The sequence below is a fragment of the Peromyscus leucopus genome, chromosome 15, assembly GCF_004664715.2.
Source record: "Peromyscus leucopus breed LL Stock chromosome 15, UCI_PerLeu_2.1, whole genome shotgun sequence".
NCBI classification, from domain to species: domain Eukaryota; kingdom Metazoa; phylum Chordata; class Mammalia; order Rodentia; family Cricetidae; genus Peromyscus; species Peromyscus leucopus.
Genome location: NC_051076.1, coordinates 16,966,529 through 16,993,544, shown reverse-complemented (window position 1 = coordinate 16,993,544; position 27,016 = coordinate 16,966,529). Strand labels below are relative to the sequence as shown.

General features: G+C 40.9%; 1 protein-coding gene across 1 annotated transcript in view; it reads left to right on the top strand.

Moving 5' to 3' along the window:
- Dnah14 (dynein axonemal heavy chain 14) overlaps positions 1-27,016 on the top strand; it is a 225,464-nt gene that overhangs the window by 68,560 nt on the left and 129,888 nt on the right. Inside the window, 10 exon segments of the mRNA XM_037211077.1 lie at positions 1,079-1,166; positions 6,945-7,198; positions 13,206-13,321; positions 13,324-13,436; positions 13,947-14,000; positions 15,372-15,517; positions 17,869-17,937; positions 19,381-19,567; positions 20,482-20,558; positions 24,549-24,714. Coding sequence (XP_037066972.1) covers positions 1,079-1,166; positions 6,945-7,198; positions 13,206-13,321; positions 13,324-13,436; positions 13,947-14,000; positions 15,372-15,517; positions 17,869-17,937; positions 19,381-19,567; positions 20,482-20,558; positions 24,549-24,714 — 1,270 coding nt within the window.

Sequence of the window (27,016 nt, the reverse complement as noted above, 5' to 3'; positions counted from 1 at the left end):
ATGTAAATGAAATATTCAGAGAAACACATGGAGTGGATTTTAATAGAGCATTATGTATGAGTGATGAAAAAAACTCATTGTTTTTGAAGTGCAAATACTAGTCTGTGTACATAATCATAGATACCACCAAGGCTGCTCTGTTCAGATATGTGTGTGTGTGTGTGTGTGTGTGTGTGTGTGTGTGTGTGTGTGTGTGTTTTCCTGGGTCTCAAACATGGGCAGGATCTGAACTCAAGCCAACTCCAGCCTGCTTTCAAAAAACAGGCTCACCACTTAGTGTTTCTGTCGTACTTTTACTCCTCAAATTGTTGAGTCTGTTCAGACCGGAGGTAAGAGCATTGCTGAAGACAGAACCTGGGACCCTGTACGCACGAGGCAGGCACTGCTGAGCGACAGCCTGGCTTAGTGTTTCCAACAGTCTCCTTGCTGTACCTTAATCTGTTATTGCCACCTACGTACAGGGAAGAAAGCATCCCAGAGTACAAACTTCTAAAACTAACTTGACTAGAATAGTTGTATTACATTTCTAATTTTTTATTAAAAACTTTTTTCACACAATATATTTTAATCATATTCTTTCCCCTCCCAGCTCTTCCCCCACCTCCCTCCCACCCAACTGCATGTTCTTCCTCTCTCTTTATGGAAAAGCTATTTGAGTTTTCATATTTACTAATCCTTGGAGAAGCAGTATAAGGTTTCTAGAACACAGCTGGTGATTGCCATGTACATGAAGTCATTGTGAATGTCTTTCCCTTACTTCTGTTTCTATCCTGGGTGATAAGTGATGTGGCAGAAACCAAGGGATGTAATGCCCCCATGTAAAAATTATTTTTGAACACAGACATTTTAGCTTTTTACCCTTGATAACATTGTAATTCAAAGCTACTATATGTCTTCTCTTAAGCCAAAATATATTTCTACCAACCCAGATACTGACAGGTAAAGAGAAGCTTAAAGAATGTGCATGACTCATGGACACATGTTCAGATTAAAACGTCAGCAGTATTAATGATTCATCATTAAGTGGCATCATCAATGAGCATGTATCGATAATATAAATGTATTTCTCGGTTTATAGATTTTTAAGTCAAGGTATTGAAGACTGGAACCGCAAGACTTTTTCTAATTGGGTATTGTCACATCCAGGACAAGTGGTCCTGACTGTGGTGAGTTGATGCCACCTTGAATTATAAAGAGAGGAATTAGTATGTGGTTGCAGTGCTAAGAAAGTAAAAATATGAAAAATGAGTTACTATGAAGGGTACTGATACATCCTGGTTATTTTGAAATGTATTTAAAATTAAGATAAATGTATTTATAGATACATAAATGATATAAACACAGTAAAATTATTATAGAAAATTGGTGGTTGATAAATTCATTCTATAATGCATGAACAGGTATTCATTCTATAATTCCTTCACCTTCTTAAAGTTCAAAAATCTTCAATTTATAATATGAAATGAGAATAACCCATGAATTATTGTCTTAAAAGAGTCACTCTATTGCACTGTACACATTTTTGTTGTTACCATTACAAGTTACTCAAATTTGGTGGCTTTAAAACTATTAAATTTGGCCGGGCGGTGGTGGCGCACACCTTTAATCCCAGCACTCAGGAGGCAGAGCCAGGCGGATCTCTGTGAGTTCGAGGCCAGCCTGGGCTACCAAGTGAGCTCCAGGAAAGGCACAAAGCTACGCAGAGAAACCCTGTCTCGAAAAACCAAAAAACAAAACAAAACAAAAAAAAACTATTAAATTTGTTATCTTAAAGACCTGTGGGTTAGAAGAACAGTACAGGACTCCCTGCTGAGCTCAGGTTGTCCTCAGGTATGTGTGGAGGCTCTTGGATGGTGTGAGGGGGGTTCCAATTCCTGGCCTCCAGCAGCTCCTGGAGAGCAGGCCACCAGCATACCTCAGTTTATGGCCTCTTTCTCCATCTTCAAGGCTGGTCATGTTGTATCTCAACTCATCCCCAGCCAGCCATCTACAGTTGTGCCTCCTGCTCAGAGACAAGAAGAAGTCTAGTCGTAAGGAAGCATGTGACACTGATAGCCCACAGTAATCTCTCCATCTCAAAGTTCTCAGTCACATCTGCCCTGTCTCTCAACATCTTGACAGGTTCTGGGGGTTAGGGCGTGAACAACTTTGTAGAAAGCTGTTAGTCTGAGTATTTGTTAGTGGTAAGTGTATTGCTTTTCCTGAGGTTAAAAGAGAGAAAGGATCTCAGTGTTAGATTGGCAGTCAAGAGCACTGGCTGCCGTGGCAGAGGACCCAGGTTCAGTTCCCAGCACCCACGTGGTAGCTCACAATTTTCTGTAAGTGAAGTCCAGGGACTCAGACACCTCTTATAATCCCCTGTGACTCCTGCATGCATGTGGTGCACTTACGTATATGCAGGCACATACATACACACAGAAACAAATTTTTAAAAGAAGGAAAATTAGAAAACTGTGATACTAAGGAAACCAAAATTTTCAGTTGTTCTAAGAAATTTTGAAATCTCCCTCAGCAGAGTGTATGAAATAAGAGAAGACAGAGAAACCCCAAGGGGAATAATATTTGAGGAATTGATGAAAGATGAGCCCACAGCAAAGACTGTGAAGGCGTGAGGTGGGGCAGAGCAGGAAGCAGGAGATTAGCATGGAGTCGAGAAGATGACTTTTTATTTGTTTCTTTGATCTTTTACTAGAAAAAGCAAACGGTCCTAAGAAAAGAGGGTGGTCCTAATTTAGAGATCTGTGTTGCGGTGTGTATGGGAAATGTTCCCACCACACTACTTGGTCCCAGCTCGAGGTGCTGGGTGCCTGCCTACAGGAAGCTGGTCTTTGTTCTTTGTCTGTCTGTCCGAGAGCAAGCAGCCTCTTGTTCCTGACCCCCACGGCCAAGAGCTGTCACCCCTCCCACACTGTGCTTTTTCCTGACGTGACAGCCATGCCCTCAAACTATAAACCCTCAGACCATGAACCAAGGCAAATCCTTCCTTATTAAGTGGCTTCTTGTCAGGCATTTTGTCATGACAAGTGTTGTTTTTAAAAAAAAAAAAAAATCTCAATCATCCCATTTTACCAATAAAGGCTCTGGAACCAGATGCTGGGGTGAAAGCCTGCCAGCTCAGAGAGGCAGAGCAAGCACCCAGCTGGCCTTCCTCCTCCACCATCATCCCAGAAGCCCCTTCTCTCCTACTATGTCAATCAAGTCCTCTCTCACTCCATGTCCCTCCCCTCCACTTTCTGTGTGTGTCTCTCTCTCCATTCTCCTGACTTCCTATATGCTTTTTTAAAAAAATAATTTTGTGTTCACTTACTGTCAGCTGGTTGCTTGCTCCACCTCTTGACTTCTGGTTGATTTTATTTAATCCTGTTTACAATATTCAAGCAGAAAGCTCTTGAATTAAAGATGTGTGCTAGGGCTGAGCCACACCACAGCTAGAACTAGATTTTTCCAGTAAATCATGTAATCTGGGGGTTCACAGTGTGATCAAATTCTTGCAACCATGACCAATGTCACTAACACAGTCTGAAACTATGTTACTTGTCAGTCATTAGGGTCAGTGTGAACCTTGGATACTGGTTTATCTGGAGAGAGGAAGCCTTTGCCATAGCAACCATTAAGTATCGCAGAAAGCATACTTGACCTATAGTTCTCTTATTTAAAAATAAGTCCCCATTTTCTACTTTGCCTGACCCACCACAATTTTCAAGTCTTCATTAAGGTCACCTAGGACTGTAAACAGACATTTTGCTCTCCACTTGACTAAGTAAATGCCAGGTCTTAAGTTGAAAGGCTGGTGTTTATACAAAGGTGACAAAATTATGGGAGGTTCTATACATTTCTGTAGTTTGAAAAATTCAAATAGTCTGATTTGCCTTAAGAGAAGCTCTTTCCCAGGTTTCTGGTGGCCCAAGTGTGCTTAACAGTGAGCAGCACACTGCATTCTGCTCTTAGAATTACTCTAGAGTAGGCTTTTATCTTCAGTCATTGAATGTACTTTTGCCCAGGTTCCCCCACCTCCATCTACCTTACCTATGGCTTATTTCTCACCTCAGGGTGCAATTTACAGCTCCCTTGAATTTAGTTCTCTCGAACTTTCCACAGAGAGTTGTATCTGAATAAACATAAAAAGATATTTTTGAGAGATAGCTTTATATATTGGCCACAAAGAAATTTTCTGTATAGATTTGTCCATGATATAGCAATTAGTAATTCCTCTATAAATAAGTGTGTCACCATTCTAGAGGTGGAGGGACCTTGGAGAATGAAGCCGATAAAAGGGGGCAGACTAAAGTCTCATGCAATAACCGACTGTAGAGCCCCAGACAATTTATACTTTGAGGGTTAAGAGTAAAGTCCTCAGGAGTTCAAGCTGTATACAACCACAAGGACAAGCCACACGTGGAAAAAAACATGTTTTCCCACAGAGAAAATAAAGAGTAGTTTAAACATTTAATTGAATATCAGCACAAGCGAAAATGAGTAATGTGAAGTAAATTCACTCTTATCCACTATACCTGAAAGGAACATGAAGAAACATTCTAAGAACAACTCTGTGTTTTGAAGAAACAGAGGTCACAAGACTCTTGTCTTGTTTTCTTGGAATGTTCTCACAAGTAAATTCTCCTCACATGGCTCTGTTCCTGGACCATGCTCTGACATAAGTATATAAGTGGAAAAATTTTAAATATGATCCACGGTATTCCCTCACCATGGATGTTCTCGCTGGAGGCTGTAATCCATTAACGACCCTGTGGGCTGTGGAAATCCTGACTGTTTAGTTGTTTTTCCTGCCTGTTTCCCAAGCCCCCTTCTCCAGCCAATCACTGCGCTGCTGTAGCCGGAAGTTTCTCTGGTCTCACCTGGCCCCATGGTCCCACAGCCACTTATAAAATAATAATTCAGAGGCTTATATTAAATACAAACTGTATGGCCTATGGCTTCAGATTTTTGCTACTAGCTCTTTTATCTTAACCCATTTCTATTAATCTGTATGTTGCCATACGGCCGTGGCGTTTCCAGTCTGCTGGCATCTTGTTGCTCCTTGGGCAGCGGCTCGTCTCTTCAGCTCCACCCTTCTTCTCTCGTGATCTCTTTTGGATTTTCCCACCTGGCTCCATCCTGCCCTGCCATAGGCCAATGCAGCTTTATTTATTATCCAGTGGGAGCCACACATATTCACAGCGTACAGAGAGACATTCCACAGCAATCTGCTGATTATGAAGTTTCTAAATAGTCTTCCCCAGGGAAGAGCACAACAACTGATTGTTCAGTATCAAGTGGTCAGCCCTGGAAATGTACAAGTAACAGCATACAGATTGAGCAGATTGTATTTTTGTATTTAGGAATATATATGAATATATGTGTATGTATGTAACAACAACTAATGAAGAAAAAAAAAAAAAAGAGACCGTGAATGAAATAGAGCAAGGAGGGGTATATGGGGAGTTTGGAGGGAGGACAGGGAGGGGGAAATGCCGTGATTACAAAATTAAAGAAACACTTTTTTAAAGTTAGTTTCTGTTGTGTGCTAAAAGGGATGCCGATGGATGCACCAGGCTTCTACCACCTACCCTCTAACCTGCAAATCGATCACTATAATATGTATCGCCTCTATGCTAATTATTCCCAAATACATATCTGTATAGCTCTATTGATGTTTTTAAGCACTTTAAATTCAACATAGCACAAAGTGAGTTCAAGATGCCCCCTTATCCAAACATGACCCTCTTCCAAAAGACACTGAAGTCACAATCGACCTGATTTTCCAAACTCAGAAGCTTTCCTGATGCCTGCCTGCCTGCCTTTAATCTCCCCAGTCCACCTGACCTTATCCCAGCCTCTTTGCACAGCTCTCATATGTCTGGGGAGAAAGAGTGTGACAGATGAGTCAGATAATAGAAGTTATATCATTTTTTTAAAACTACAACGATACACACTCTGTGCTGGGAGCATTACTTTAGTGGAGAAGACAACACTAAGTTAATCTTGGGTTTTCCACCGTTGTTAATGTGCTCAGATCATTATGTGACGATCATGTATTAGGAATGTAAGGTTTATTTCCTGGAGCGTGGACCACAAGCTACATATACTACTGAGGAAAGTGACACCCTTTCCTGCAGCCACCATTGACTGTCAGGAGTCCCTCGGGGAGGGACAGGGCCTCGTGAGTCCTTCCCCCTTCCCCTTGTGATGAAAGGTTCATGAACCCAGTCTCGTGGGCTCTTATGCAGTGAGTTGATGAGTGTGAGGACCAGGTCACGCTCAGAAGACTTTTTGTTACAGCACACCTCCCTTCCGGCTCTTGCGTTATCTCTCCTCCTTCCTTGACGTTCCCTGAGCCTTGGAGGGGTGATGTGGATGACCCGCTTAGGGCTGAGCACTCCGCCATTTCCCCACGCAAGCAGCCCTAAGTAAATCCAGCGGGACCCACAGGCACACAAACGTGAACGCAGGATGGGGTTTTGGAGGAAGGGGGGGAGCTTCAGCAGGAAAGGATGGGGAAGAGGGGACTGGGAGGTGACGTGTATGTAATTCACTATGTACATACACGAAGCCATGAAAAATACAGCAAATTTTTAAAATATAAGATTTAAAAAATATAGTCATAAGCATCCATCAGAATTCAGCCTTCAGCTTTCAAAGCTATACATGTTTTCCTTTACACACAAATCACCCTATAGATCTGTAACATTAAATTCATGGAAACATTTTAATTAAAAAACAAAACTGTAGCCGGGCGGTGGTGGCGCACGCCTTTAATCCCAGCACACGGGAGGCAGAGCCAGGCAGATCTCTGTGAGTTCAAGGCCAGCCTGGGCTACCAAGTGAGTCCCAGGAAAGGCGCAAAGCTACACAAGAGAAACCCTGTCTCAAAAAAACAAAAAAAAAACAAAAAAAAAAACACTGTATGCATCTATTAACATGTGTCTCCCTCTCTTTTTTTCCAGAGCCAGATCATGTTTTATAATGACTGTGTGAAAGGTCTTATAAGCGCTAATTCAAGAGAAAAGCTAGAAGCCGTCCATAAAAATTTGCTGGGTCGGATGAACAACTTGGCCGTGCTGGTCACACTGAATACCGGCAACTTGCGCACGAAAGCCATGCTAGCGGCTGTGCTGACCATCTCTGTTCACTGCAGAGACGTCGTGATGGATCTGCTGGCTAAGAACATCTCCAGTGCAGAGGACTTCGAATGGACGAGGTCAGTGGCTGAAAACTACAACTACATACAACAGCTTCTCACATATAGACCGCTAGGTTCTCTGCTGCAAACTGTGTCCATCTCCTTTTGCACTTGAAGGATGTTTTGCTCCCCTAAGCATCACGGTCCTCCCCTGCTTCCTTGGTCCTTCCTCTTCCTCCCCTCCCTTGTTTCTCCGTGCCTTGTCTTCCCCCAATGACAGTGTTCTCCCATATGGTATGTGTGTTTGGTCTGTTGTCGCTAAGCCCAGGAACAGGTCTCGGCAGTAGTGATGAGAGGTGTCCCGGGTGCTTCTTCTCCCCCTGTGCTACCCATGTAAAGATAAAAGAAAGAGAAGAACATTCATAGCCAACTTGCCAACTCAGAAACTCTTCCTGCCTCTTGAAGTGAGTTAGCGAAGGCGTAGAGAAAGAGCCACTGCTCCTGCGGAGGCAAGACTCAGCACAGGTCTCACACGCTAAGTGAGAAGGCTTTCTGGTTTTACCTACAGTAATGTGTTCTCTCGTCTAGGAGTTTGCAAGGTGGCAGCATACAAATAGTTTTAAACTGCTTTTATCTTAAATTTTATTTTGAAAATCAACTCGGTCAATGTCTTCATAACCTGCTCTGCTGTTCCAGAAGGGATTTAGAGGTGTGAATAATGATATACAAACAACTACCTCACTGTATAAATTCTAAGTGTAATGAGAGAAGGGACATTCAAAGGGGCACCAAATGGCCGCAAGGCTCCTAGTGAGTCTGGATTTTATCGGCTTCCGCTTGTGTTCAAAAGCAAAACAACTCTACACTGTAAAAGATGTAAAGTCAAGATTACTAGATCATCATAAGTTTGTAACTTGTGGTTTCTAATATCTAATACAGTCATGAGTAAACTTTCCCCTTATTTTAATACTTTGGTTTTTTTGCTTGCCTTGTTATTTTTATACACTATATTTTAATCATATTCTTTGCCTTCCCCTAGATCTTCCCCACTTCCCTACCTACCTAACTTGATGTTCTCTCTCTCTCTCTCACTCTCCCCGCCTCTCAAAAAAAAGCAAAAATCAAAACAGAGAAACAAAAAAACAGTAAGACAAAAAATTAATAAACAAAAAGCACACAAAAGTATGGACTTTGTTTTGTGTTGGCCAATTACTCCTGTGCCCTAGAATGTTGTTGATACACCCAGTGTAATTCCATTGGAAAAAACTGATTTTCCCTTTCTTAGAGGTAATCACAAATAGGTTCTTGGTTAGGGGCGGGACTTTGTATCCACTTCCCCTTCTCAGTACTGGGGTTTTGTCTGGATTTGGACCCGTGCAGGTTTGTGTATGATGTCACAGTCTCTGTGAGTTCATATATATATAAAGCCTGTTGTGTCTGGAAGACAGTTTCCTGGGAGTCACTCACCACCTCTGGTCCCTACAATCTGTCTACCGCTTCTTCTACCTAGATCGCAAGCCTTAAAGTGAGGGGTTTGATAAAGCCACCGAATGTAGGGCTGAGTGCTCCAAAGTCTCTCACTCTCTCTTTATACATTGTCTAGTTGTGAGTCTCTGTGTTAATTACCATCTACCCAAAGAAGAAACTTCTCTGATAAGGACATAGATGACAAAGTATCTCTGTAGTAAGTTGTAGGCTCCTTTGAAGAACATGCCTAAGTGTGGTGTAGCTGGATCTTGCAGTAGATGAATTTTTAGCTTTTTTGAGGAAATGCCACACTAATTTACATAGTAAAACTTCCATATGTAGCCAGAAGTTTTCCTCTGTCCCATGGCCTCTTGGTCCCAAATAAATGAATAGAGGCTTATTATTAATTACAAACTGTTTTGTCTATGGCTCAGGCTTATTGCTAGCTAGCTCTGACATCTTAAATTAATACATTTCTACTCATCTATATTTTGCCATGTGACCATGGCATTACCAGTCTGTTGACACCTTGTTCCTTGCTGGATGCTGTCTGCCCTGACTCTGCCATTCTTCCTATCTCTCTGCTTGGATATCCCACCTGGCTCTTATCCTGCCTTACCATAGGCCAAAGCAGCTGTTTTTTATTAACTAATGGTATCAACATATGTTCACAGCACACAGAAAGACTGTCCCATAGCATTTCCCCTTTTTTGTCTAATCAAAAAGGAAGGTTTTCATTTTAACATAGTAAAATTATATATAATGAAACAGTTATCAAGAATTACAGTCACAATATCTAGTCTAGTTGTATTAGGCAAAATTAAAGAAAATATTCTATATCTATCCTATTTTTGTGAGTCTAAAGTTTTATATCTAATTTATCTTTTATTATGACTAAGGAAAACTATAATTATAACTATCTAGTCTTCAGCTCTATCAAAGACCCCAGAAGGATATATTATCTGAGTAAACAGGAAGTGCATTGCAAGCAACTGCCATACTTCTAGAAATGAGAGAGACATCTGGCTTTCTGGACAGTCATCCAAAGTTCTTTTGTAACACTGGGCCATCCATCTTCAGCCTATAGGCCTAGAGTATCTGACAGACTTTTCAGTGAAGCAGGAAATTTAAAGGTCTGTTCTGCCTATTGACAAAATTCATCAGTCACTTTTCTCTGTGTCCTACAGAATGTCTGGCAGTTTCTTCTGTGATGCAGGAACCTAAAGGACCATCCTACCTTGTTTTGGCAAAGTTCAGTGGTCACTTTTCTATAGGTCCTGAATGTCCAGGTTATACAACATACTGTCAAGCAGTCCAGGCAAGAGCAGTTTCTTGCTCAAATGGCTAGCTTTTTCCATATTGTAAGCAAACTCCATAACAAGTTTCTTCAGTGCCCATCAACCATACCAGTTTGCACTCCCACAAGCGGTAAATAAGTTTTCCCCTTTTCCCAACGCCTCACCAGCATCTGCTGTCATTTGTTTTATTAATCTTGCCCATTCTGACAGGGGTGAGATGAAATCTCAAGGTAGTTTTAATTTGTATTTCCTTGATGGCTAGGGATTTTGAACATTTTTAAAAGCATTTCTCCCCCATTTGTGTTTCATCTTTTAAGAACTTGCTGTTTAGCTCTATATCCCATTTTTAAATGAGTTATTTTTTCTCATCATTATTGTTCATTCAGTTGTGTTTTAGCTCTTTGTCTATTCTGGCAGATGTGTAATTGATAAAGTTTTTCCCCATTCTGTAGGCCTGCCGCTTTGCTCAAATAGTGGTCCTTTGCTATATAGAAGCCTTTTAGCTTCATTGGGGTCTTATTTAGTAACTGTTGGCTTTAGTGCCTGTGCTATCTGTGTCCTGTTCAGAAAGTCCCTTCCTGTGCCGATGAGCTCATGTGAATGCCTTATTGTCAGTTCTATCAGATTCAGGGCATCTGGCCTTGATCCATTTGGAATTGCAGGGTGATAGATATGGATCTATTTTAATTCTGCATGCAGCCATCGATTTGACCAGCACCATTTGTTGAAAATGCTAGATTTTCTCTAGTGTGTAATTTTGGCTTCTTTGTCAATCAAGTGTGTGTGCGTGTGTGTAGACTTACTGTGTGTCTTCAATTCTATTCCCTTGATCCAAGTGTCTGTTTTTATGCCAATATCATCATGTTTTTTGTTTGTTTGTTTGTTTGTTTGTTTTTGTTGTTGTTGTTTTTTGGGTTTTTTTTGGTTTTTCGAGACAGGGTTTCTCTGTGTAGCTTTGCGCCTTTTCTGGAACTCACTTGGTAGCCCAGACTGGCCTCGAACTCACAGAGATCCGCCTGGCTCTGCTTCCCAAGTGCTGGGATTAAAGGCGTGTGCCACCACCGCCCGGCTCATCATGTTTTTATTACCATAGCTCTAAAGTACAACTTGAAATTGGAGGTAATGGTAGACGTTCTTTTATTTTTCAGGATTGCTTTAGCTGTCCTGGGATTTTGGATTTCCAAATGAAGTTGAAGGTTGTTTTGTTGTTGTTGTTGTTTATTTGTTTGTTTTCTATTTCTGTGAAGGATTATATAGGAATTTTTATTCCTAGTGAATCTTTGTATTTCTTTTATGATTTTTGACCCCAGGAAACTTCTACAGCTGATGAAACACTCATCAAAGTAGCAGAGTATAATATTAAGACAAAAAATCAGGGGTAATTGTAGCTTCAAAAAAAAGTATTTGGAAATGTTCTTTCCATTTCTGTTTTTCAGAATAATTTGAGGAGTATTTGAGGATTGCCTTTGGTTTTTACAATATTAATCCTGCTTATCCATGAGCATGGGGGAAATCTTTCTAACTTCTGATATCTTCTTCAGTTTCTTTCTTCAATGTCTTAAAGTTTTTCTTATACAAATCTTTCACACTTGGTAAGAGTTATCCCAAGATGTTTTTGAAGCTATTGTGAAACATGATGTTTCCCTGATTTCTTTCTCAGTCTGTCATTTATATATAGAAAGGCTACTGGGTTTTGTGTGTTAATTTTGTATACTGCTACTTGCTGAAAGTGTTTATCAGCTGTAGACATTTCCTGCGGAGTTTTTGTGGTCTTTTATGTATACAATCATATCATCTACAAATAGGGATTTTTTTTTACTTCTACCTCTCCTGTGTGTATCCCTTTGATCCCCTTCAGTTGTCTTATTGCTCTAGCTAAGACTTCAAGTGCTATATTGAGTAGGTATGGAGAGAGTGGACAACCTTGTCTTGTTCCTGGTTTTAGTGGAAATGCTTGAGTTTTTCTCCCTTTAGGAAGATGGTGGATGTGGGCTTGATATAACTGACCTTATTATGTTGAAGTATATCCTTTGCATTTCTAGTCTCTCTAGGACTTTTACCATGAAGGAGTGTTAGATCTTGACAAGGAATCTTTGCATCTAATGAAAGATTGTGTGGGGTTTTTTGTTTTTTTGTTTTTTTTTTTTTTTTTGTCTTTTTATCTGTTTTTGTTTGTTTGTTTGTTTTTGTATTCTGTTTTGTTTTGTTATGTTAGTTTTTCAAGACAGGGTTTCTCTGTGTAGCCCTGGCTGTCCTGGAACTCAGATACTGGCCTATCTCTGCTCTCAAGTGCTAGCACTAAAGGCGTTCTCTCCCAGCCCACTCCTTTGCTTCTCTTTATCCATTTATTTGGTAGACTTTGTTTATTGATTTAAGCATATTGCACTGTCCCTATGTCTCCAGAATGAAGCAAGTTTGATCAATTTTGTGTAGCATGAATCTTAAAAGGTCTTATTAATAAAAACAAACCTGGAGCCAGGTATTGGGGTGAATGCTGGAAGATCAGAGAAGCAGAACAAGCCACAGCTACCTCACCTCACCAGTTCCTCAGCTGATCCTGTTTCCTCAGACTGGAAGCCTCTGTGTCCTCATCTGAATGGGTCTCAGTTTAACTGTACTGCTTCAAAGCCTAAAAGCTTAACCAGCTAAAAGCTTCTAGTTCTGGTCTTCACACCTTATATATCTTTCTGCTTTCTGCCATCACTCCCTGGGATTAAAGGCTTACTTCTTGGGATTAACGGCATGTGTCACCATGCCTGGCTGTTTCCATTGTGACCTTGAACTCACAGAGATCCAGAGGTATTTCTGCTTCTGGAATGCTAGGATTAAAGGTGTGAGTGCCACCATTTCCTAGCCTCTGTATCTAGTGGCTGTTTTGTTCTTTGACCCCAGATAAGTTTATTAGGGTGCACAATATTTTGGGGAACACAATACCACCACAATTTGGTTTGCACATATTTTATTGAGAATTTTTGCATCTATGTTGATAAGGGGTATTGGCCTACAATTTTCTTTATTATTTAATCTATGTATAGATTTTCTATCAAGGCAATAGTGGCTTCATAAAAAGAATTTGGAAATATTCCTTCAGTTTCTATTTTATGGAATAATTTGAGGAGTACTGGCATTATTTCCTCTTTGAAAGTCTGATAGAATTCTGCACTGACTCTTTCTGGACCTGGGCTCACTTTTGGGGAGATTTTTTAATTACTGATTCTTAACACAAGGGGTTATGGTTCTGTTTAAATTGTTATAAAATGATCATGTTTCTATATGTAAAAAATATTTTTTCTCAAATAATATATGAGTATTGCTTTCAGACATTTGAACTATAAATGGAATAAAAAGCAAAAGCTGTGTTACGTATCTCAAGGAAACATCAATTTTGTTTATGGCTATGAGTACTTGGGCTGTGCACCACGACTGGTCATCACGCCCTCACAGAACGGTGCTGGCTGACTCTGACAGTGGCACTCTACTTCAACCTGGGCGGCTGCGCTGCTGGACCAGCAGGTGTAGGGAAAACGGAGACTGTTAAAGACCTAGCAAAAGTAAGTAGCTGCTGTATCCGGAGCATCACACAGGCTCCCACTGTATCTTGTTCACCCTGTTCCCGACAATAAAATGTTCATCATATTTGCCAACACATTCAGTAGACGATGCACTCCATCAATTAAATTTTGAATATCTGACAGGTGAAAGGTCTTACTAAGCCAGTCACTTTGCGCTTACCTGGACTATTACTGTATGAGCTGACCGGTGAATAGTGTGGGGGGAGGGAAGCAATCGTTTCTCTCTCTGGTCTATTGGCATCTTGGTTTTGGTGTTGTGTAAATCATGACCTGAAGCTCTGGAAATTAATCGACTCTCCTACAGCAGTTAATGGCATGCATATCATGTTAGTTCTGTGGATCTCTGAACTTGGTACCTAACTCATTTTTTTTATTTTAAATTTTTTCTCAAAAGCTTAATAGAAATATTTTTCTTACTCTGGCAGTTTAAACATCTTTATTTTATGGCATAACTCAAGAACTATATTAAAACAGTATTTTGTTTTCCAGAACTATGGTAAACATTGTGTGGTCTTCAATTGTTTTGAAGATTTGGATTATAAGGTAAAGCTTAAGCGTATATACCCAAAAAACGTGCATGTAAAGTAATTCATTGAGGAATGAAAAAAACTAAGAAAAATACAAAAAATGTATTGGTAAGAGTACAAATACTAGTTATTGTAATGAATAGAGAATGGAAGTCTAGAACCTAATTGAGAGTTAAAATATGTTTTAACTACTCTTTTAAGTGGTTCAACTGAATTTCTTAAAGCAATAATTCTCAATTTTTATGACAGTGGGATTCTTTTTAAACAAAATCTCACATGCACAAAACACATAGTTGTGCTTTAGTAATACAAATACAAATGTTCATGCTGGCGTGGTGGGAAATGTCTTTAATCCCAGCACTCAGAAGACAGAGGCAGGTGGATGTCTGTGAGTTTGAGGCCAGCCTGGTCTACAGAGCAAATTCCAGAACAGCCAGGGCTGCACAGAGAAATCCTGTCTCAAGAAAACAAAAAACAAAACAATACAAATGTTCCTTACCCTGAACATTCATTTACTGAAAAGGTAATTAATAAACTCAAAGAGGCTACAGTGTTTTAACATGAAAAACAATTATAAAAATAATAATAATTGCCTTAGATGTATCTAATAAAAATCTTGAAATATTTTTATTAAAATTTCATGTTCCCCTATGTATCTGTTACAAATTGAACTTAAAGTCTCACAGCACTACAGTTGGGGCTTTGTATCCTGCTGCTGGGAACTGACCCCAGGTGCCTGCCTGAGCAAGTGCTCCATAGCTGAGCCACATCCCCGGCTCTGCCACTTGTTTTACATGTTGACTAGAGCTTAGAATATCCCATGGTGAACGGAACATTGACGCTTAATCCAAAGGTGTTTTAATAACACTGGCTTTCAAGCTTCCCAAGCCCCTACCCCCTAACCCCCTCACTTCCCTACCCCTGCCCTTCTACCCCCTCACCTCCAAACCCCTCACCCTCACCCTCACCCTCTACCCCTGCCACCATTGGCCGTACCTATAGCCCAAGCTAAACTACAAGGAGTCTGTCCACTCCAGAGAAGGATGTCTGCCTTGACACTTGACCCCTACCTACTGCAATGTGGTCACAAAGACACCACTAGGCTGCAGCTCTGAGACCTGAATAGCTTTGTGTGCAGATGGCTATCACCTGCCAGTGGTCCTGGGACACAGGAGCTTGCTGTTTGTGTTTAAGCTTTTGAAAGAAACAGCAGTGAACTCACCTAGAGTCTAAGCAACTGATAAACTCTCTATGGAGAGAAAATTGCAAAAGATGTTTACTTCGTTTGGGTAAGGTGAAAAGAATACACAGAATTTAGTAGCCAGGTGGAAATGGAAATGTTCACCTTTATGGTTTCTGTAATCGATCCTTTTTTTTTTTTTTCAAGATAATTGGCAAATTATTCTTAGGGTTGGTTCAATCGGGAGCTTGGTGTTGTTTCGATGAATTCAACCGAATAGATATAGAGGTGCTCTCTGTCATCTCCTCGCAGCTGCTAAGCATCAAGGTTGCAAAAGACAGCTATTCTGTGAGGTATGTGTTCTCGGATTACATCCTTGGGGTGGAAATCCCATACATGTCGACTATTTAATTAGTGCCAAGTCCTTTTCTTAAATAAGTGCTGGAGTCTTTGGGTTTTTGTTTGGTTTGGTTTGGTTAGTATGCAGGAAAATGAATGACACTTGCCTTGAATGTTCCTAGTGAATTATGTGGAATATATATAGTCTCAGTCTGAATGCCAGTTTAGAGGTCCCCACCCTCCTTTCGCACTTTGGAGCAGCCTGGAGCCACCAGCCCTTGAAGCAGATACACTCTAGTTCACATTTTTTTCTATCTTAGAATCTCCTTCATCTTCAGATATTACACTTAGAGAAATCAAACAAGAGTTATGGATATTTTCCTTAATTCTGCATAGATTTGTTTTTCTTTAATTCTACACCCATTTCAAAACAAAAATACTGGCTGTTCTCCTGAAGCCCGCCTCACCATTCTAAACCAAGGTGTTTCTTTTAAAAAACCACAATAAAATGTATGTATGTATGTCAGGGCTACTGTTGTTTATGAATAATAAACACGTTTTCCCTTCCGACACACGTAGACGCTCACATTCCTGGCTTCAGGGACACAGATAGACATTCAGAAATAGAAGATGTCTAACTCATGCTGACAGCTGCTAACTTTACTCTGATGGATTTCATACTGTTAGTGTTACCAGGGCTTACAGGTCCATGGCTACAGGTGGGGGGCACGGGAACCCCATTTTACCACCCTCTTCTGGGCCTTAACCTCTGTCCAGCTGTGTCCTGGTTGTCTGCCTCTTGTGTTTAAACCATCCTCTTTGGTAAGAAGTCACCCCAGAAGTTCCTGCCCTTGTCTCTGCCCGTGGAGCCACTGACGGGACACCAGTGGTTTTGACAAAGCATCTGTCTCGCAGCTATCCAAATTTTTTTTTTTAATTTTTGAGATTTTTATTATTTTATGGGTGTTTTGCCTACATGTGTGTCTATGTACCACAGACATCCGATACCCTCACGCTGGAGTTACAGATGGTTGAGCCACCGTGTGGGTGTGGGGAACCAAACCTGGGTCTGCAGGAAGAGCAGCCAGTGCTGAGCCGTCTCTCTCGCTCTGGTCCCACTGTTTCAGCTGGCGAAGGGAGGCTGGAAGTGAGCTGTGTTCTGAGCAGGAGCTCTGTGGTCAGCTACTGTGTTCTAGTGAGTCTTCCAGACCCAGCTCATTGTGGTCTTCCAGTGTAACATGAATCTTTTTAATTTGTTGTTGTTGTTTTGTTTTGTTTTGTTTTTTTGTTTTTCAAGACAGGGTTTCTCTGTGTAGCTTTGCGCCTTTCCTGGATCTCACTCTGTAGACCAGGCTGGCCTCAAATTCACAAAGATCTGCCTGCCTCTGCCTCCCGAGTGCTGGGATTAAAGGCGTGCGCCACCACCGCCTGGCGCGTAACATGAATCTTAAAGAGTCTTATTAATAAAAACAAACCTGGAGCCAGGAATTGGGGTTAATGCTGGAAGTACAGAAGAGCAGAACAAGCCACAGCTTCCTCACCTCACCAGCTTCTCAGCTGATCCTGTTTCCTCAGACTGGAAGCCTCTGAGTCCTCATCCGGAATGGATCTCAGCTGAACTGCTGCTAAAAGCCTAAAAGCTTAACCAGCCCTAGTTTCTGGTCCTCATGCCTTATATACCTTTCTTCTTTCTGCCATCACTTCCTGGGATTAAAGGTGTGAGTCACTATGCCTGGCTGTCTCCAGTGTGGCTTTGAACTCACAGAGATCCAGATGGATCTCTGCCTCTGGAATGCTAGGATTAAAGGTGTGTGCTACTACCTCTATGTTTAATATTATGGCTGTTCTGTTCTCTGACCCCAGATAAGTTTATTAGGGTGTACAATATTTTGAGGAACACAATATCACCACATTCCAGGGTCTCTTCCCTGTGTGGGTCATTTCGTCTGATGGTGCCTTCTACCATCCAGGCCCAAAAGCTTCTCAGATGTCTTTAGATAAAATCAAATATACCTGAATCCAGCAGAAGTCAACATTGGCTCAAAATGGGCCCCAGTCTCCTCTCTGTTATTGTTGTTTTTAGTATGCTTATTTGGATTTAAGTATAATAAAGTCTTAAGAAAATCCTCTGATTTGTTATAGTTTTAATACCCTTTGGCCTAGAGGAGTGATTTTGTTTTTGTTTTTCAAGACAGGGTTTCTCTGTGTAGCTCTGGCTGTCTTAGAACTCACTCTGTAGACCAGGCTGGCCTTGAACTCAGAGATCCACTTGCCTCTGCCTCCAAGTGCTGGGATTAAAGGTGTGCGCCACCACCACCTGGCTTAGAGGAGTGATTTTAATGATGAACACTTCACTGTCTTCTAGGTTTCTCCTGGATGGTAAAGAAGTACGGATCAATATGTCATGTGCAGTGTTCATCACCATGAACCCCAGGTAAGCGGTCAGGAGTCTAACAGAATATACACAGACTGAAATCCGTTTCTTTAACCTTAGCTCTGGGTGGAGTTGTCCAAGACTGTGTATCTATCATTCACTCTCCAGAATCTTTTTTTAACTAATTCTTTGAGAATTTCATATATTGTATTTCAATAATATTCACTCTTCAGCCTAGCTCCTCCCAGATCCACCCCTCATTCTTTTTTTTTACTTTCTTTTTATTTTATAATTTAATTTAATTTTACATATCCGCCACGGATTCCCCTGTCCTCCCTCCTCCTGTACCCATATAACTTTGTGTCCTCGTTTTAGAAAAAAATCAAATCCAGTTAGTGCTACCTATGGACTCTTGGGTGTGTGGCTGTCCACTGGAGTAGGGTCAGCCTACCAGAGGTCACACTGTTAAAGAAAATAAATGCTCCCTCCTGCCCCCCGCCCCCTGCAAATATCAATTATCAGTACTTCTTCCAATAGGGATGAGACTCAGTGCCCGACTCCCCTGTCCATGATGGGGTTTTGTTTGGTTTGATCTTAAACAAGTTTTAGACATTCATGATGTCCCAACCATTGGGAGGTCATGTTCAACCGCCCCATTGTGTAGAGTTTCTCAAACTTGAAATGGTATACTTTCTCCCAGAAAGAATTCTGTTGACTTTCTCTGTGACACTTACCTGAAAATGAGTTGAAAAGATGGCTTTTACCTTCTGTGTCCTGAGTATCTTGTAAAACACCGCCGCTTCATTGTAGTTACCTATCACTTCTGTGTCTAGCAATCTTTCCACCCACTCTTCCCCAGGGAGTGTTGGAAGTGGGGGGGGGAGGGGGGATGATATGACACTGATGTCCGAGGACTCTGCAGTCTCCTGTCCTCTTCAGCTTGACAAGTTGTGAGTCTGTGCTCATCCCCATCTCCTGTAAAAGTAGCTTCTCTGCTGATGGTCGAAATGTACTGCTCTATAAGTGTAAGGTTGTAGGAGTCAGTTCCATAGTGTGTAGGGCTGACCCCTGTCCAGCCACAGGTTCTGAGCACTCATATTGTGCCAAGTATGAGTTCCATATTGTGGAGCTGACACAGCCCCACAGCTGCCTCTTTTTATGAACAGATCTAACATCTCTACCCTGTCTGTATGGGTGATTACACTAGGCCTCTGACTTAAGGCTAGGTTCATCAGACATCTAAACAAGTGCTGCATTGGTCCAAGGAATCAGAAGGAGCTGAGATGAGGTGAGCCATACAATGAGACACAGGACATATGCTAGACCAGCATGGGATGAAAGGTAAAAACCACCTTGTAAACTGATTTTCACATAAGGGTCACACAGAAAGCCAATAGAATCATTTAGGGGTAAAGTAATATAGTTTCAATTTTGAAAAAAAGGAAAGCACAGTTGGATTTTTATTATTGTTTTTATTATTACTGTTTTTCTTTTCCTCTTTAGATATAGTGGTCGAGCTGAGCTCCCGGGTAACTTAAAGTCTCTGTTTCGCCCGGTGGCAATGATGCTGCCCCAGTACACATTGATCATTGAAGTCATTCTGTTCTCATTTGGCTTCAAATCTTCAAGATCGCTGTCTGGAAAGCTCGTTAACCTTTACAGTTTAGCTGACAAGCAGCTTTCAAAGCAGGTGAGGATCTGCCTCCCTCTAGATGTTTAATATAAAGCATGAAGCTGGTTACAGAAAGGGCCAGGCCCGCCGTAAAACAGGAATTGCTGTCTTCAAAGTGGCTGTGCATCCATGGTCCTAGGCCTTTACTCAAAGGTCTGGAGAAAGTGGTGCCATATATGATAACTTCACCCGCACCTGCTCTCTCTGCTCGTGGATGTCGGCCTCTGGATCAGTGTTCTCCAGCAATGTGGACATCTCAGTGACTGGGAGGACTTGTGGGAAAACAAGCACTCAGCCTGACCGTGTGTGTTCAGTGCACAGCTGAGCACGGCACTTGCAAGCTCGCTTCCTGGTGTGGCCGATTTGAGCCCCACACTCTTTGAGAATCATTCTGGGGTCTGGGTATTTGTTTCTAACCTAAAATGGTTTGGACAGCAAACCACATTTTCTCCAAAGTCACCCTCTCCTCTTATTATTCTCCCAGCTCCCTTCCTAGTTCTCAGACAGTGCAACTCAGGTGCTGTATGTTAACACTTGCCACCCTCCCCTTTAAGAAAGAGTTCAGTAGTGCATGGCTGTAGTCCTCAGTCCTGGAGAGGCTAACAGTGGGTCCAAGTGTGAGTCCAAGAGTTCAAGGCTGGATAACGCGCAGTAAAACTCTAAAGGGAGGGAAGAGAGAGGGAAGGAGGGAGAGAGGGAAGAAGAGGGAGAGACTAAGGACATGAAGCGAAGGGACTCTCAAGGACTTTCAGGAGCATCAACTTAGAAGAGAAATAAGAGCATTGGAGGTAGAGTTGAGGTTTCTGGATTTGTACAGACGTCTCCTTTTATAGATAGATGGTTATTAATGTGCATATGTATGTGACTGTTTTAAATGGTTCTATTTTTCCTTGAGAACTATAGTAACTCAGATACTGAATACTATATTTTAGGAGCATTATGATTTTGGCATGAAGACCTTGAAGACAGTTTTAATAATGGCAGAAAAGAAGAAGCGGGAGTGTAAATGGTCAGTTGAAATTTGAATTTAATGTTAGGTTCAGAGAGTTACGTACTGCTGGATAAATAATTAGTAGAATTTTAAATAAGGCAAGCTATTATTGCTGCCTGAGGGAACCAGCCTTCAGGCAGCCCAGGGTTTGAAAGAAATCCACGGCATCAGAGCATTGTTTTTCTATCTGAGGGGTTTGGGAATGAAGACATTCACACACTCTCTCGATGGTTCCCTTTTTTGTATCCCCTGTTCTCTCTCCCTCCACTGTTTAAATACCCCAACAAACTCTTTCAGGCAATGCAGGCATCACAATGGGGTTACATTCCATTTCTCAAGTGAATGATTTTAGGTAAAGACATGTTTTTTTTTTTTTTAATCTCCCTAAAACATTCATCTCAACAACTCACATGCAATATATCTAAGTAACTTGTCATGAGCAAGCAAGGAGCGTATTTTCTCAGCCAACTCTTTTGTTGACAGGCTGCAAATTGTAATTATAAAGAAAGAATCAATTACTTTATCATCTATCTTGGGCTGTAATCTAAAGCAGCTCCTTAGGAAGAACTCATAGGCCCTGACTGTGTAACATTTCCTTGTATTTATATTCATCAAAATTCTGTATAGACTATCATTATTATTATGAATTAGACAGTACAGCTTAGAGAGGAATCATCTTCTTGAAAATCCACAGATAAAAATGCCCAGTAGATTGCAATGTATTCATGAGATAAACACACTACAATACAAGCAGCGGAGGACTCCCTACATCTATTCACACTATGTGAGATACCAGGGAAAGATTGTAGCAGCAAGCATGTAGAGGGACAACAGAAGCAAAAGACACTCCAGAGTCTGCAGCCTTGTGGCCTTGCTCAATGAGGTTTACCCATCAGAGAGTTTTCTTATGGTAAGCTGACACCTACAACTTCAATTGCCACCTGTTGTGTTATTTACATGTCTACCAGCAGCAAACAAAACCAAGAAGATACCAGAGCACCCCAGTAAGATAGACTGACAGGTACTTACTGGCATCCATAGAACAAAAATGAGTCATGGATTCCTGATCCTCAGTGGAGCCTATTCTTTAGAAGACATGTGCTACTTATATGTAATAAAACATAAAGAGAAATGAAGGGCCCATCTAGAAGAGAAATAATGAGAAAGATAAAATCATACCTGCATGAAACAGGCACGCCCTTTTTGTTATCATCATTCTGCAATCAATGGAGCATTGCTAGCCATACAGAATTAGTGTCGTTTTAGGCAATCTAAATGATCTAGAGATGATTCAAAGTACATGGAAAGACTGTGTAGACAATAAACAAATACAACATTTTATGTAAAGGGCTTGAACATCCACAGACTTCAGTACCTGGGGGTATTCCTGAAGCTAACAAGAATGCACGGTGAAAATCAAATGTGAATAGCTGAAATGAAAAGTACTTGTAACATAAAACATCTTACAAATATCATAAAAGTTTAAATATCCAGTGTTAATTTATGAAAGGAGATATTAAGAATAGCAAACGGGAGACTGAGGAGGCAGCTTGGTGGGTATGTGAATTCTTGTTCCACAAACATGGGGACACATGTTCAAATCCCCAGCACCCATGTAAAAGGCCAGGAATGTTGAATGTGTCTGTAATCTGAAGATGAGCAAAGTTTTATTATTGTTATTATTATTATTATTGTTTTTAGACAAACTGATTCTAAAATTCACATGGAAAAATAAACAAAAGCAGTTTTAAAATATTGAAAAGCAAGATAAATTAAGGAGAAGTACCTTACTAAGAATTAAGCTATGTTGCAAAACTTCACCAATTGAACATGTGGCACTGGTTGTCAGTGGACAAAGTATTGAAATAGTGCAGCAAGTCAGGAAGCAGGACGGTATGCCTGGGACATGGAGTGTATCATAAACCTATCGCCAAGACTAGATTGTTCGATGCTTGGTGTGGGAAACTAGCCACCACCTGCAGGTCAAGTGGGAGTCATGTGCCACAGCATTTGCCAAGACAAACTCTAGAATAATTAAGGAATTTAAATGTAAACAAACCTCAAATGTAAAACTGTCAGAAGGAGCAAATTGTCTTTTATATTCTTGGAGTAGAGAAGACTCTTCTCCCAGTGTTAGAGCCTGAGTCTTGGGCCTTCTGTTAGTGACTTACTTGTTGCTATGGCAAAATACCTGAGCAGGGCAACTCGGGGAAGAAAAGGTTTATGTCGACTCAAAACTCCAATCCATTGTGGCAACAGGAGCTCTGAGCAGCTGGTAGCCTTGTATCGGCTTTGAGGACACTCAGCTCACTTCCTCCTTTTTATTCAGACCAGATCCCCACAGAATGGGGTCACCCACATTTGGGTGGAGCAGAGTCTAGAAATTCCTAGACATGAGCAGAAGTTTGTCTCCCAGTCATTCTGTATCCCATTAAGTTGACAATCAATACTGACCATCACAGGCCTCATATGACTTTTAAAACCAAAACTCAAAATCTAGAATCTATAGGAGCTGGAGAGATAGTTCAGCAGTTAAGAGCACTGGCTGCCCTTCCAGAAGTCCTGGGTTCAATTCCTAGCACCCACATGGCAGCTCATAACTGTCCGAAACAGTCCTCTTCTGGCCTCTGTGAGCACTGCATGTAGGTGGTACATGGACATACATGCAGGCCAAACACCTACACATTAAAAAAAAAAAAAAAAAAAAGTAGACTCAACGAAAGAACGTATTTACAACAACAGAAAAGGATCTGCTCATCTCAAAATATTAAGGGTGATTCTATAAAGGTAAGTTAGAAATGACATCTATGGATTTGAAAAACATGACACTTACGCTGCACACTGCCATGGACACACTGCCAAGGACAAACGCTTCTTAAAAATCAGAGCATAGTTTAAGCCAAGCCGAGCAAATCAGGCCAACCTCAAAAAGACAAATATCATATTTTCTTTCATTTGTAGTTCCTAGATTTCATATAGATACATAAAATCACATATGCATATATATAACATAAAAGTAGACACAAAACTGTAGAAGAGCAAAGGGAACTAATGGGAAGGGGAAGAGGGGTGTGGAATGGATAATCTCAATGTATATGTTATAGTATATGTATATACGTATGTGTATCTAATATAGTAATTATATGTATATTATATACACATGTAAACTTTTCTTGTGACACAGTTCCATGTACGCTGAACATACACAACAAAACACTTGAATAAAGAAAAGGAAAAGATAGTTGAAAATCCCTTTATCTGTTAAAGACATGCAAGAATATGCAATTAAAATCTTTCCTAAATGGAAATGGAGAATAGTAACTTTTTTTATCATTGGGGGAAAACTCATTCTTTTACCATGTTAAAAAGTATTCAGCAATTCTGAGGATTAAGAAAGGAGGAGCCAATTATTGAAAAAAAAAATAGCCAAATGAATGGAAACACATGAACTATGAACCAAAGGCTGAGGGGCCCCCAGCTGGATCAGGCCCTCTGAACAGGTGAGACAGTTGATTGGCTTGATCAGTTTGGGAGGCAACTAGGCAGTGGGACCGAGTCCTGTGCTCATTGCATGAGTTGGCTGTTTGAAACCTGGAGCTTATGCAGGGACACTTGGCTCAGTCTGGGAGGAAGGGACTGGACCTGCCTGGACTGAGTCTATCAGGTTGATCGCAGTCCTCGGGGGAGGACTTGTCCTGGAGGACGTGGGAATAGGGGGTGGGCTGGGGGCAAGAGGAGGGAGTGGGAGGGGGGAGAATAGGGGAACCCATGGCTGATATGTAGAACTGAATGGTATTATAAAATAAAATAAAATAAAAATTTTAAAAAAAAAAGAAAGAAAGGAGGAGGAGCACATGGCTGGGGAGATGGAGCTTCTCCTGCCTACACGGGCAGTTTCCTCCCTTGTGTTCCTTAGGGGAATTTCCAAAGCTCCTTTCATTTATCAGACCAGGGACGCAGGAGGGTTCTGCAGAAATGACGTGGGTTTGTTTTCTTCAACTTCTACAGTGACAAGCTTTCTGAAGCAGACGAGTCTCTGGTCATTATTGAGGCAGTCCAGGAAGCTAGTCTATCAAAGTTTCTCCCCGAAGATGTCCCAACTTTTGAAAGTATCACAGAAGATTTTTTTCCTGGAGTAAGAGTTTCAAAAGGGCATCATCACCTTGCCTTGGAGGTATTACACATATGGGAGGCACTGCCAGGTCACTCGCAGGTGGAGTAGGTGTGGGCGTAAATACAACGGCTCTTCTGAAATACTCTCCTCACGTCAGGACCAGGGGATAAAAGCATTTCCGATTTATTTTTACCAGGGAGGGGAAGGAGCTTTAAGCACACTGCCACTAATGGAAAGAACAAACAGGAAGTGGGGGTGCTGTGTGCTGAGTTCTCCTTCTTAAGTGATGATACTGGATTTCGCTATAATTGCATGGTGATTACTACCCGTTATTAGGAGAATTTAACTGTTTTGTTCATTAGTGTTTACTGCATTTAGGGTGTTACCACAAGGCTTCACAAGTTGCTTCCCTAAGATGTGTGTGATAGTATGAGCAAAACCAGTGTTGAATTGCCATTACCTTACAAACAAAATCAAAATTATTATTGGCAAAAACTGGCTTCCTCCATCTGGTGGCCGGGTCATCCTTCCAGCATATTCTGCCCTTCCTGCCTTCATCTGTTCCCTGCTTTTTCTGCCCCTCTTACTTCCTAGCTCCTAGCCATCCAGAATTTTAGATGTATTAATTACTTTGCCTTGGACCTGACTTGAGGGGTGTTTTTTTTTTCTTAGTTATTTCAGGAACTACAATATAAGCAGCTTTATATCTGCTTTTAATATGTCAGTAGTATATGTAATTAACTTGACACAGCACACATGAAGCATTGTAGCAAACATGACCATAGATAATGCAGGAAGGCTCTCAAGAATTCCTCTTGAGAACCATTCAGAGTAGATGTGTGATCATAGCTGTTCTATTATGGTCTGAAAATAAGTGAATTTTAATCTCTGTGGTTCTCCTTGAAACAGCGTTGTCCAGCTAGACAAACACTTGCATTTCATTCACGTTTTAGACTGTATCAGTATGGAACTGAACAAAGTACTATTTTGATTCTTTCAATTTCATGCTTTCGAGATTAACCCGTTACATATTTTCCTGATACAGGCTTTCCTTCTTAGACTACCTAGCAGTCTGGTCTAATGTATGTTACTTTCTTAATTAACCAGCTTCTGCTTCCAAACTTCTTGCCATCTCTTTTCATGTTCGAAATATTTTTCTGTCTTCTCCTGGGGCTTCCATCTTTTGTGTAAGATTTTTTTGAAATTCAAAATTAGTTTTCTTTTTTACTAATGGAAGTTTGTAAGACTTGAATTTTCTCCAAGCAAATGTGTTTTCTGTGTCTGTGGAGGTGATGGTATGGCTTTGGTCCCTTGTTCTGTGAGTGTGGAGACATTCACTGCTTTCTGCCCTGGAGAGCATCCTACACTCTGGAGTGAATCACAACAGGTCACAGTGAGACATCTTGTGAATGTGCTGTTGGGCTTCATTTACTAACATTTAACTCAGGACTTTTGTAAACATATTCCTCAAGGATATTGATCTTTATTATTCCTTTGTTGTGGTGGTTTGTTTATCAAAATATTGCTGGCCCCAAACAATGAATTTGAAAGAGTTCTCTCCCTTCATATGTTTAAAAGAGAGTTTGGAAAGAATTAGTGTTAATCTTTAAATGTTTGTGGAGCCATCTGGTCCTGGGCTTTTCTTCAATGGGAAACATTTTATTATTGATTCAATCTCATCCTTTATTTTTATGGGTTTCCTCGGGCATCTAATTTTTCCTTAGTCAGTGTTGGTAAGTTGTATATGTTCAGAAATCTGTTTATTTCTTCTGTTGTTTTTTTTTTTTTTTATTGTTGGCATGCAATTGTTCATAATTTTATCTAATGATCCTTTTTATGATTGTGGTATCTATCCTAATGTCTCTTTTTTAGTCTCTATTTTTATTTATATGAGTTTTCTCATGGTAAAGTGCTTGCCTCGTAAGCCTGAAGAGCTGGGTTTGAACCTTTGCAAGCCACATAAAAAGCTGGGCGTGGGGTGCACATTAAAAACCCGCCCCTGGGGAAGTGGAGACGGGAGAGGACTCGCTGGCTAGTCAGTATAGCCTGCTTATCGATCTCCAGCCAGTGAGAGACCCTGTCTCAAAGGAGGTGGACAGCATTTCTGAGGGTGGCCCCAAGGTTGTCTTCTGCCTGTGGCATGAGTGTGCATGCACTTGCACCATCATCATACATGTGCCATGTGTTCACACTGATTTAAAGCTGCTTTCATTCATCATTTGTATTTTTAATCTTTATTTTACTTATTTTTGCACTCCTTTAATATTTTTCTTACTGCTAACTTGGAATTCAGGTCAGTCTTATTTTGTTTGTCTATTCATTCCTCGAGGTACAATATTAGGTTATTTATTTGAAATCTTCT